The following is a 13,184-nucleotide window of genomic DNA, read 5'->3' on the forward strand; positions in this document are numbered from 1 at the left end:
GCAAGATTCCCCAGAGATCTCTGAGGAGGTGCAGCCCAGCTTTGTGAGGGCTTAGCATGGGGCCTGAGCATGGGTCGGTGAGACTGGCTTCTGGGTGTACAGGGCCACCCCCATTGGTCCCCTGGGAGGGGCAGGGTGAGGAGACTGGGGACTGGGTTCAGCACTAGACTGGCACAGGTGGTCTTGAACGGGGCTTCCATGAAGCAGAGAGGTTTGTTGGCAATCTAAGGTCCATTCCTACAGGGCAGGGCAGGGTCAAGGTCATGCGTGCAGGGGCAGTGGGCTGACAGCAGAGCAAATGGGAGACTGTGTCAAGCAGGTGTTTGTGGCTTCCAGGAGGAGGAGGAGGAGGCTGTGGCGCTGGAGTGATGGGTTGGAATCCCATCAGAAGAGGGGGTTAGGAAAATGGAGGAAAAAGGAAGGAAACAGGCCGGTCTCTGTCTCCCACAGGCAAGGACTGTTCATTGAGATAGAGCCTTGAGGGACACAGCCGACAGAAGCTGTGTTTTATGAGGTCTGAGTAGGGAGACAGTGGTTAATGAGAAAGCCTTTAGGTCAAGGGAGTTGGAGGGCTTTTTGGTTGGGCCCACGTTGGAATGTTTACAGCCAAGCTTCGATCAATTGCCCTATGGGAGTCAGGCACCCAGCACTGACCTTTGTGGCCCGCCTGGCACCTGTATGCACCTGGGAAGACAGGGTGGGGGTCAGTCCTTCGAGGGTACCAGGGTAGTGATTCTGTTGGAGGGCTCTGTGCCCAGTGGCAAACCGGGCGGTGGTATTGGAAGTGAGCACCAGCAGGGCAGGTAGAATGGATTGCACGTGTTGTGTTGGGTGGGAAACATAGCAGATTCTTTATTGGTGTGCTGGTCCTGGGGCTTGAACTCAGGGCCTGGGCACTGTCCCTGAGCTTCTGTGCTCAAGGTTAGCACTGTACTACTTGAGTTACAACTTCCACTTCTGACTTTCTTTTGTTTTGTTTTTTGCCAGTTCGGGCTTGAACTCAGGGCCTGAACACTGTCCCTGGCTTCTTCTTTTGCTCAAGGCTAGCACTCTACCACTTGAACCACAGTGACACTTCTGGCTTTTTCTATATATGTGGTGCTGAGGAATGGAACCCAGGGCTTCCTTTATATGAGGCCATATTCCCAGCCCCCACTTCTGGGTTTTTTGTAGTTTAGTGGAGATAGGTCTCATGGATTTTCTTGCCTGGGCTGGCTTTGAATCATGATCCTCAGATCTCAGCTTCCTGAGTCACTAGGGTGACAAGTGTGAGCCCCTGGTGCACAGCCAGAATAATTGTTTCTGTTAAGACCCTGTGGGAAAGTTACAGGAAGGAACATTGCATGGCAGCCATCTCTCAGTATGGCTGAGATTTGTGTCTAGGAGAGAGGGGGCAGGAGGCCTAGCAGGAGGGAACAGCACAGGCAAAGGCCCTGAGGCCAGGCAGAAGTGGCAGCCGGCTCGAGGCAGGGATGAGGGAATGAGGGATACAGTAAGGCTGAGACCTGTGGGGTATGAATGAAGCCAGCCTGGGCAGGAAAGTCCTTGAGACTTGTCGCCAGTGAACCAGCAAAAAAAAAAAAAAAAAAAAGCCAGAAGTGGAGCTGTGGCTCAAGTGGTAGAGCACCAGCCTTGAGCACAAAGGCTCAGGGATGGCTTCCAGTCCCTAGTTCAAGCCCCAGGAGCAGCACCAAAAGAAGAAAAAAGAAAGGGAAGGGCTGGGAATATGGCCTAGTGGCAAGAGAGCCTGCCTTGTATACGTGAAGCCCTGGGTTCAATTCCCCAGTACCACATATATGGAAAACGGCCAGAAATGGCGCTGTGGCTCAAGTGGCAGAGTGCTAGCCTTGAGCAAAAGGAAGCCAGGGACAGTGCTTAAGCCCTGAGTCCAAGCCCCAGGACTGGCCAAAAAAAAAAAAAAATGTATATAACACTTTTGGGGCTGGGAATATGGCCTAGTGGCAAGAGCACTTGCCTCGTATACATGAAACCCTGGGTTCAATTCCCCAGCACCACATATACAGAAAATGGCCAGAAGTGGAGCTGTGGCTCAAGTGGCAGAGTGCTAGCCTTGAGCAAAAGGAAGCCAGGGACAGTGCTCAGGCCTTGAGTCCAAGCCCCAGGAAAGGCCAAAAAAAAAAAAAAAGGGAAGCAAGGCAGAGGTGTAGATGCAAGCCGTGTCGGGGAGGGTGGGTCCAGGTTCAGCCACTCAACTCACCCGTCCAGCATCCTGGTGTAGGGGTAACAGTCCTAGAGTTCACAAGGCAACTATGGGTCAAGTATTTGGGGCCAAAGTCCTGGCCCGCTGCACTGCAGGTGTCTGCAGCGGTGAAGGGCGGACAGGTGGAGGGTTCCCAGGTGGACTTTCTCAAGCGTCACCCACACTCACCCTCCTAGCTTTCTGGGATGACCTCCTGGGGCTGAGGGGACTAAGGCAGCTCCCCTAAGCACCCCGTGTGTGTGTGTGTGTGTGTGTGTGTGTATGTATGTATGTATGTATGTATGTCTCCCACTCCCCGGCCTCCTGCCTGGTCCCTCCTCCCGTTCCTGGGGTCAAGGCAGGGCTGGTCCCTGTAAATACCAGTCCACTGACGCCCACATTTTTCCTCTCTGATTTTCCTGTTGTGATGAGACACGGCCCTGGGCTGTGCCAGGCTGAGGCGGGTCAGCCCGTCATTCATTCATTCAGGACCTCTGCTCCCTGCACCCCACCCCTGGGAACAGAGCTCTCCCCTTCAGCCCCATTCCAGGGTGGGACCTTTGCCTCCCTTTGTGCTTTCCTCCAGCCTGAGCAGGGAGGTCCCCTTTGTTTACTGTGTGGGGACCTCCTGTGCCAGCACCCCAGGGAGAGGAAGAAGGGGGGAAGTATATTCAGCACTTTGGCCTACTTTTTGGTACCTTCCCTTAGGCTCATTCAACAAAGTGCTGCTCCTACTGCTCCTCTCTTCTCTTCCTCCTCCCTGCTGCCCAGGCAGGCAGCCTATATATACACTTGGGGGCCTCTCAAGCCCCAGCTCCCTCCAATCGCCAGACCACTTAGGAGTGCCACCATGTCTGTCTGGACCAATTGAAAGTGCCACCGTGGCTCTGGGGTGTGTGTGTGTGGGACTTCCTAGGCTGCCCCTCCCTTACTCCTGACGAAGCCTAATGCCACGCCCCCTCTACGTCCTCGACAGTGACACAGCACGGGGTGGGATTTCCCTGCCCCGTGGGTTATTACATCCTTAGATCTAAGTCTCCTAAGTAGCTAGGATTACAGACGTGAGCCACAGGTCCTTGGCATTTGGTTGAAATTTTGTTCCTGTTAGTCCTGGGGCTTGAACTCAGGGCGTAGGCACTGTCCCCAAGCTTATTTTGCTCAAGGCTAGCACTCTACCACCTGAGCCACAGTGCCACTTCTGGCTTTTTCTGTGTATGTGGTACTGAGGAATTGAACCCAGGGCTTCATGCATGTAGGACAATCACTCTCCCGCTAAGCCACCTTCCCAGCCCCTATGTAGGGAAACCTTTAGAACATAAAACCAAACCAGAGAAACACCTATAGGTGGATGCGGAAAGTACTCACAAGAACTTAATCAAGAGTGCCCCCTCCCCAAGAGGTCACAGTTACAAAGGAGGAAATGACGGCTTTGCATCAGGGAGTTGGGGGGGTCCTTCTAGGACACCCCCCCCAACTTGGCTTTGTACACTTGTAATGGGAGCAAGTTTGGGATGATCTTCACCTCATGGTGGACAGGAAGGGGCTGCACCCAGCTCTCCCCCTCGCAGTCTCTCAGAGCCTCCCACAACAGTGCCGCCTACTGGGCACCACGGGCACAGCAAGGAGGCCATGCCACCCTAGCTCCACCCTGCCACAGCCATTGGGGCTGGGCTCCTGCCAGAACTCACACCGGGGCCTGGCCTGGGGTGCTGAGGCCCTTCTCCGGGGAGCCCTCACGCCTCAGACCCCCGGCTGACTCCCCACGCTCCCCCGCAGCTGCGAGCTCAGCAGAGGCTGCACTGATGGGGAGCTTTGCTTTTGGATGTCTCAGGCTCCAGAATTAGGGCACAATAAGCGCTGCTGCTCCCTAAATGAGCCAGCCTCGGATATTCTGTAGGAGCCACAGAGAATGGGGGGTTCCCTTGTTAGAGAAATTTGCTTAGGGCTGCGAGATGCCCGCCCAAGGGGAGCTGGCTAGAAGGGTGCGGGGACACACAGTCATCTGGGCAGGCCTTCTGGGAGAATGATTTTGGAAATGATCTCAGAATACCGTTTATTCTGTGAACCCAAATGAAGGCAACAGGAAGAGGGACCAAAGAGAGGAAAATAGAGACGGCACTAGTGAGTGGTTCATGCCTGCAATCCCAGCTACTCAGGAGGCTGAGATGTGAGGATCGTGGTTTGAAACCAGCCTAGGCAGGGTAGTCCATGACACTGTTAGTTTTGTTTTTTGTTTGTTTGCTTGTTTTGTTTTGTTTTGTTTTTGCCAGCCCTGGGGCTTGAACTCAGGGCCTGAGCACTGCCCTTGGCTTCTTTTTGCTCAAGGCTAGCACTCTACCACTTGAGCCACAGAGCCACTTCAGCCTTTTCTATTTATGTGGTGCTGAGGAATAAAACCCAGGGCTTCATATACACAAGGCAAGCACTCGACCACTAGACCACATTCCCAGTCCCGAGGCTGTTAGTTTCTAACCAACACAAATCCAGAAGTGGAGCTGTAGCTCAAGTGGTAAAGCATTGGCTTTCAGTGGAAAACACAAATGAGCCATCTGGGCTCAGACTCGGACTTCAAGCCCCAGTACTGGCACACAAAAAAAGTAATCCTACTAACTTGACTGGAAGAGCTTTCAAATGCAAGGATTTTACCTCATTTCCAGAAATAGAAATGTATAAGCCACCAGGAATTCAAGGTATCCACAAAAATCTGGGCCAGGAAAAGAAAATCCTAGGACTCCTAGTAGTGGCAGGTGCTAGGCCCAAAGCCTCCTCCTCTTATTAAAAAATAAGCTTATATGGGGGCTACGGCATAGTTCAGGGGTGCAGTGCTCGCCTTGTATCTGCCTCCCTTGGTTATTTGATATTAAAATATCTGCTAATAAGGATACTTACACACCCATGCTCATTGCCTCACTATTCACAGTAGGCAAGATATGGAAACAGCCCAGATGCCCCACAACAGTGAGTGGCACCTCTTCACAATGGAATTGCACACAGCCATTAGAATAAAACAGGGACATAGATAGAACTAGAATCAATCATGTTAAGTGCGGTAAACCAAGCTGAGAGATGGCGCATGTTCTCCCTGCTGTGCAGAAAAATGCACAGGGACATGATGAATTTCATGGGATTCTAGATACAGAGAGGGAGACCAAAAGAGGATACTCTTAGGAGAGAGTCACCAAGGAGCAATGCCCACGCACCTCTTTATATGTATGTAAAATAATATACCTACTGAAACGGACTCCAAAGATGTGGGAACAAAGGACTTTTTAAAAAATTTGTCTTTTTCAAATAAAAAAAATAAAAGTTAAAAAAACTGCTAAAAAGCTGGAAGTGGGGATTGGAGATGTGGCTCTATTTATAGGATAAACACTAAATGAAGACACTTACTAGTATAAAAAAGATACCAAGACACTTAAAAGGGAAGCAAAAAGGGATGAGATTGACGTGTGTGCGCGCGCGTGTGTATGTATTCTGCTACTGTTACTGGGGCCTGAACTCAGGACTTTAGTTTTTCACTCAAGACTGGTGCTTTACCACTTGAGCCACACCTCCACTTCTGGCTCTTTTGGTGGTTCATTGGAGATACAAGTCTCATGGACTTCCAGTCCTGGCTGGCCTCGAACCGTGATCCTTAGGTCTCAGCCTCCTGAGTAAGCTGGGATTGCAGGCATGAGCCATGGCACCGGCGTGACAGGTTATTCTGGTTCCTTGCTGTCTCTGAATGCTCAGGCAGCCCAGGTGGCCAGTGGCTCCATCCTAGGGGACAGTTAAAGGGCCCAGTGCCTTGGCAGGCAGCCCTGTGAGCTGGGGGGCCATGGTTTCGGCTGTGGGACTTCACCGCTTTTGTAGGTGCTGTCTTGACACCACGCCCTCTGCAGCTCTGTAGCTAAGCCCAGTGTTACTTCCTTGGAAGTGCTAGCATTGTTCTTCTAGTGCGTTACTGTTCTAGTTTACTTCTGAGAACTCTGCTCTGGATCTGAGCTGGCCCAAACATGTCACCGAGGTGAGTGTGGCTCGGCAGGGCAGTGCTTGTGTACAGTGTGGTAGAGCACAACACAGGCCTTGAATAGCTGTGCACACCTGTAGTCCTAGCCACTGGGACCTGAAGCAGGTGGATGGTGAATTTAAGCCCTTTTTGAGGGCTGATCTTGAACGCATGAAACAGAACAAAGCCCAGAATCACACAACAGGTCTTCCCCCCAAATACAGGCAGAACAAACAATATTTTTATTGTCTTTTTAAGTGAACTTATCTTAAGTGCTTATTTCATAGCCCCACTAATCATCATAGCCTTTAGTTGATAAAACATTGTTTGGGAGCTGGGCACAATTGGTTCACATCTGTCATCCCAGCTACTCAGGAGGCTGAGATCTGCAGAGGATCACAGTTCAAAGCCAGCCTGGGCAGGAAAGCCTGCCAGCCCCCTTTTTCCAATGAATCACTAAAAAGCCGGAAGTGGGGCTGTGGCTCAAGTGGTTGAGCATTAGCCTTGCGGGGGTGGGGGGGGCAGGGGGAAAGCTCAGGAACAGTGCCCAGGCCCTGGGATCAAGGCCCTGGACTGGCACACATAAAGAACAAAACAAATCCAGAAACCTTGTTTGAATGGGGAGACATTCCAGAGTGCACCACCTTAGGTGCTTTGGTTTCTTGAACACCTGCTAGGTGCTGGACAGAGTGTGTAATACTGTCTCATTTAGCCTAGACCAGACTGGGGTGTGCCAAGTCTGAGTTTTGGAGAGAAATACATAGCCCAACTCCTCCATGGAGGGCAGATTGCAAGAGTCCACCCTGGGGCCTTCTGCCTAGGCCCTTGAGGGAGCCTTGGCATATGGGCTCCTCTGTGCCTCTGCCAAAGGGCCTTGGTCATGACTGGTCCCCAAGACCAATCTCTGCAAGTGTGAAGGAATCTGCCAGCAAGTTGATGTGAAGAGAAATTGTACAATAAGATCTCTACCTAATACAAACGCCTCAGATCCAGCTGAGGATTCCTTCCTTCCCTCCCTCCTTGCCTCCCTCCCTCCCTCCCTCCCTCCTGAGCATCAGTGCCCTGGTTCTTAAAGGGATCTGGTCCGTATGCCCTTGGTACTTGAGCAGTGGGCAGCGTGCGATCTTCCCACAACCTGCAATGCTGAGTGCGGGGGGACCCCCAAAGGAAGGGAGGCAGGGGCTTCCTGGCTGGCTCAGCTGCGAGCTCATGTCTACCATTTATCCTTTTTTTGGGTGGGGCAGGTCTGAGATCAGAACTTGAACTTGGTACCTGATGCTTTTGCTCATTGGCTGGCACTCTCCCACCTGAGCCATGCCCCAGCCCACATTTGCCCTTCCCAGTGTGATTGTAGTAGGTGTCCTTTGAAATCTCATCCAGGCAGTGCTGACCTGAGGGACTGGGGATCTGCCAGGCACCCTCCCCCCCCCCCCATGAGGAGGGAGGCAGGAGGAGGTGATAATTGCTTTCTGTGGCCTCCACTCCTCAGGACAGCCTGTGCCGGAGGCCTCACCCTTGCCAGGACATTGCGCAATGGAGACTTCACTGAATGAGTGTCTTTTGGAAAAGTACACTTGGTTTGGGAGGCCAAGGCTAATGGGTGTGCGTGTGTGCAGCTGTGGTCAGAGGGGAGGGGCGCCCCGCCGGCCTGGGGGGCCTGGTGCCCACAGTGTGTGTGTGCCCTGGATGGGAGAGCTTGGGTGCCTCCCTCCTTCCCTGCTTAGCAAAGAGCGTCGTCTCCCAGGTCACGGAGAAAATGAATCACTATCAAAACTCAGTTTCCTTCTTCACTTGTGTTAGGGCATTAGAGGTGTCGTCTCACATTGGGGAAAAATACCAGAGCATAAATGAGGTGGGTGTATAGAGGTGCACGTGTGTGTGTGTGTGTGTGTGTGTGTGTGTGTGTGTGTGTGTGTTTAGCCAAGCTACTAGCCTTCTTCCCATCTGCAAACACAGGTTATAGTCAAGAGAATGAAAGCTGGGTGCCTGTGGCTCACACCTGTCATCCTAGCCACTCAGGAGACTGAGATCTAAGGATCATGGTTTGAAGAAAGCCAGGAAACTCTCCATGAGACTCCTGTCTCCAATGAACCACCAAAAAGCTGGGAGGGGATCTGTGCCTCAAGTGGTGGGGTACCACCAGGGCCTGATATCAAGTAGAGAGAGAGAGAGATAAACATTGCACTCAAGGGCCTAACCTGACACTAGCCCATAGGCTTGCACTACACATCCCTTTCCCCTCCCCTCTCCTCCACCTTCTCTGTGGGATAGCCAAGCCTGAGCCATCAGCACTTGGGGGGGAAGGGGGAGGGGCTGGCTAATGTGAGTCAGCCAGGGGAGAACCTGATTGGTCACAGGCCTCCTGGTGGGCGGTGTCTCCTCTGCTGACTCACTTGACCTGGGGTCAGCTCCAAAGCTGGAATCTTCTGCAGTGCCCCCCTCCAGCACGGAGTGTGCCTCTTGTTGAAAGGGAGGGACGGCATGTGCCTTGATCAGTTCATTTCCCCACCTGGAACATAGCCTGGTCCATTGAGAGGGTTAGTCTCCAACTAGTGTGTTGAGTGAATGAATTCTGAACTAGTCGTCCAGGGCAGCTTCATTTGAAAAGTGAATGAGTGCTAGGCTCACCCTTGTCATCCCCACTACCCAAGAGGCTGAGATCTGTGATTGTGGCTCAAAGCCAGCCTGGGCAAGAAAGTTCTGAGCTTCTTTAAGTAACCACCAAGGTTGGGAACATGGCTCAGTGGTAGAGTGCTTGCCTAGCATGCATGAAGCCCTGGGTTCAGCTCCTCAGTACCACATGCACAGAAAAAGCCAGAAGTGGTGCTGTGGCTCAAGTGGTAGAGTGCTAGCCTCAAGCAAAACGAAGCTCAGGGAGAGGGACTGACAAAAAAAACAAAGCTAGTTGAGATTCTTCATAGCATCTTTCATTTATTTGTGCATTTGTTTACGAGTGCCAGTACTCTAAATAGCATCTCCATCATTTTATTTTTATTCATAATAAATTGTGTGTGTGTGTGTGTGTGTGTGTGTGTGTGTGTGTGTGTGTGTGTGTGTGTCTAGTCCTGGGGCTTGAACTCAGGACCTGGGCACTGTCCCGGAGCTTTTTTCACTCAAGGATGGCGCTGTACCCCCTGAGCCACAATGCCACGTACAGAGATGGGGGCCTTTGAGGGCCTGGGGGCAGGGCCTACAGGTGCAGGGCCCTGACACCATGCCCTGCGCATGTGCCCACCTCACTCCTGCTCTGCTTGCCTTCCGCAGGTTTGACATCTACAGGAAGGTGCCCAAAGACCTGACACAGCCAACATACACAGGCGCCATTAGTGAGTAGTCACCCTTTGACCTCTTCACCCCTCTTTCTGCATGCACCCTCGGGTACCTGAGCCTCCTCTCTGTGCAGAATTCTGGAAAGAAAGGGAGGGAGGGTACCGTGAACAGTTGCGATGTCTGGTTTATTACACCCCACAGGAGGCCTCATGCATGGTAAGCAAGGGCTGGGCTACTGAGCCACGCCCCCACACCCCACAGCCAAAGTGTGATCACAGTGCAAAGGCCACACCTGGCCTTGTGTGAGAGGTGACAAGCCGGAACATGGGTGCACTAAAAATGTCACACAGGCTGGGTACCATGGCTCATCCCTGTAACCCCAGCTACTCAGGAAGCTGAGCTCTGAGGATGGGAGGCGGTGGAAACCAAGGCCCAGCTGCATGGAGGGAGAAAATGTTCATCAAGCAGGCCTTGGGGCCAGGCCAGACTGCTGGGACAGAACTCGCCAACCTGCAGCATTGTGCTGCTGTGAATGGCTGAAGGCAGAGGAAGGTGACTGGGGATCACACACTACTTGGGTTTTGTCTTCTCCACTCACGCAGGGTGCTGGGCTCAGCTCTAGCAAGTCTTCTTTTGGGTTCACATTCCTGCCAGCCAGAGCCCTATTCAGTTTTAGAAGACGTGTCTGGGAACCTCAGAGCCTTGGCCAAACATGGACTGAAAACCTTTATATCTAGCCAGACATTGTGGCTCACACCTGTAATTCCAGCTACTCAGAAGGCTGAGATCTGAGGGTTGTAGTTCAAAGCCTGCTTGGGCAGGAAATTCCATGTAGCTTGAACTCAAGGGTGTGGGCATGGCCTGAGCTGTTTGCGCTCAAGGCTACTGCTCTACCACTTTGAGCCAAAGCACCATTTCTGATTTTCTGGTGGTTAAATGGAGATAAGAGTCTCATAGATTTTCCTGCCCTGGCTGACTTCAAACCACAATCCTCAGATTTCAGCCTCTTTGAGTAGTTAGGGTGACAGGCTTGAGTCCCCAGTGCCTGGCTCCATTATTCTTAATTTCTAATAAGCCAGCAAAAAGCTGGAGGCGGAGCTATGGCTCAAGTGGTAGAGCAAATAGCCTTGAGCAAAAAAAATTCAAGAACAGTGCTTATTAGGTCTTGAGTTTTCAAGCCCCAGTGCTGGTATTAAAAAGTACTCCAATTAACTACCAGAAAACTGGAAATGGTGCTGTGGCTCAAAGTGGTAGTACACTATTCTTGAGTGAAAAACCTCAGGGACAGCACCCAGACTCTGAGTTCTAGCCCCATGACCACCACTACCACCACCAAATTTTTCCCCAAATTCTTTCTGCCTTTGGCACAGCCAATGCAGAAGGGAATATTCATTTTGCTTCTGTTTGGGATTCTACCACACATATGTAGAGTCTTGAGGACTATCAACAATATTGTAAGTCACTGTTTTTAGTTTTTTTCTCCACTTTAAAAATTAATTTGCTTTAAAAAATTGTTACTATAGAGGTGATGTACAGAGGGAGTATCGTTATATGAGTCAAGTAAAGAATGGCTTCTGTTTCTTTATTCTCTCCTAGTCCCTCCTTTTTCTCTTTCCACCCATGAGTTGTATAATTCATTTTCATCAATGTCCAGTGAGCTCCACTGTACCTTCCCCCCAACCTTTCAAAAGATATATACTTGAATATACCATACAAATGTTAAGACAATCATGAAAACTAAAAACTAAAAAGAAAGAAAGGTAAAAAAAAAGTACATTAACATATAAAAACTAAATGTGTGTTAACATAAAATACCGTATAGTTTGTTCTATAATGTCTTGATGTGTAATGCGTGTCATTTGCATATGTTTGCATATGTTGATGCATATTTGTGTGTCCATGGGACAACTCCTGGGACAGTGGCAGGGGTAGGATGCTTGGGATCAGGAGGCAGATTCACACAGGGGACTGTTTATGCAACCAGTCCTGGGCCTTGAACTCAGGGCCTGGACACTGTCCCTTAGCTTTTTTTACTCAATGGTGGCCCTCTACCACTTGAGCCTCAGTTTCACTTCCAGCTTTTTGCTGGTTCATTGGAGATAAGAGTCACAGATTTTCCTGCCTGGATTAACTTCAAGCCTTGATCCTCAGATTTCAGCCTCCTGAGAAGCTGGGGTGACAGGTGTGAGCCTTCAGCCCCCCAGCGTGAAGGAACTTTGACAAACAGTGCGAAAGCCCCTGCCACCCTGTGTCCTGGTCCTCCAAGCCGCTGTGCTCAGGGGCAGGGGAGTGGGGGACACCAGCCTTTGTTGACCCCATGTCTTCTCTTGTAGTTTCTGTCTGCTGCTGCCTCTTCATCCTCTTCCTCTTCCTCTCAGAACTCACGGGATTCATCACGACAGAAGTGTAAGTCGTTCTCCTTCCCTTTCCCTAGAGGAAGAGTGTGTGTGTGTGTGTGTGTGTGTGTGTGTGTACATTTTTTAATACCTTTAAGGCCAGGCCCTGGTGGCTCATGTGTGTCATCCTGGCTACTCAGGAGGCTGAGCTCTAAGGATTGCAGTTAAAAGCCAGCCTGGGCAGAGCTCAAGCCCCTGCACTCCCCCCTCCCTCTGCACCCCCCCCCCACACACACACTCAAAGGGTATTGAGCAAAATTGTATGTGGTTTGTTAAAGCAAAAGAAGATGCTGGGATTTATGTTCTTCGGGGTGGTGGATCCGTGAATGAATGGAAATCACTTGTTCATCTCCGTGTTTGGCCTGTGGACTTTTCTCCTCTGAATCATCTCTGTCATCTTGTGATCTGGAATGAATTCTGGAAGCCAGATTAGCTCCTCTGAGTGGGTGCCCTCCACAAGCCCCTCTCCACTCTTTAGGCCCACCCTGGAGGATGGGGGACCCTGTGGGCTTCCTGGCAATGGGTGACACAGCAGGAAGCCATTCCTGGTTCCTAGAGTTGTCCTTCCTACAGCTGCGCATGACATACAATGCCATGGACGGCTGTCAGCCCAGCTTGATGGCCTCCTCACTGCCCCCTGGGGTGTGGTGAGCAGACCCTGGAGCTTCCTGCCTCTGGCACTGGCTTCAGAATTCAAAAGGACTTCCTAGCTGTGGTACTATATACAAAGTCCTCACCAGGAGCCACCCATGCTTCCCCTGCTCAACACTGGGATTTTCTTTTTCCACTCAGGAGTGTGTGTGTGTGTGTACATGCACGTGCACACGTGCACACATACACGCACACATGCTGGTACTGAGGTTTGAACTCAGGGACTGGACACTGCCTCTTAGATTTTTTTGCTCAAGGCTGGCACTCTACCACTTGAGCCACACCTCTACTTGTGTCTTTTTGGTGGTTCATTGGAGATCAGAGTCTGGCAGATTTTCCTGCCCAGGCTGGCTTCCAACACCAGTCCTCAGATCTCAGTCTCTTGAGCAGCTAGGATGGCAGGCATGAGCTGCCAGCACCCAGCAGCTAGCTATCAGTGTTCCCCTCCTCGTCCCCCCAGGGTTTTCAGCCTCAGTTGGGTTGAATCTGTGGATTCTAGAACCTTCCTGCAGAGAGATCTGTCAATCATGGTGATAACTTCTCTGAGTACAGAAGCTAAGGAGAAGCCAGTCAGTGAGGGTGCTGTGTGACTGGTGATATTTTGCGAGGGTTACACTGGGTTATTTAGCCCAAAGGTCCTTTAGTAGTCGTCAGTATCTTTCTCACACAATTATTCATT

General features: G+C 51.2%; 1 protein-coding gene across 1 annotated transcript in view; it reads left to right on the forward strand.

The window, feature by feature from the left end:
- The window catches only part of Ergic1 (endoplasmic reticulum-golgi intermediate compartment 1), a 56,084-nt gene that overhangs the window by 14,082 nt on the left and 28,818 nt on the right, over nt 1-13,184 (forward strand). Inside the window, exons 2-3 of the mRNA XM_048334095.1 lie at nt 9,453-9,514; nt 11,792-11,864. Of these exons, the coding sequence (XP_048190052.1) occupies nt 9,453-9,514; nt 11,792-11,864 (135 nt within the window). The remainder of the gene's footprint in view (nt 1-9,452; nt 9,515-11,791; nt 11,865-13,184) is intronic.

Source organism: Perognathus longimembris, chromosome 25, assembly GCF_023159225.1.
Source record: "Perognathus longimembris pacificus isolate PPM17 chromosome 25, ASM2315922v1, whole genome shotgun sequence".
In the NCBI taxonomy this organism is placed as follows: Eukaryota; Metazoa; Chordata; class Mammalia; order Rodentia; family Heteromyidae; genus Perognathus; species Perognathus longimembris.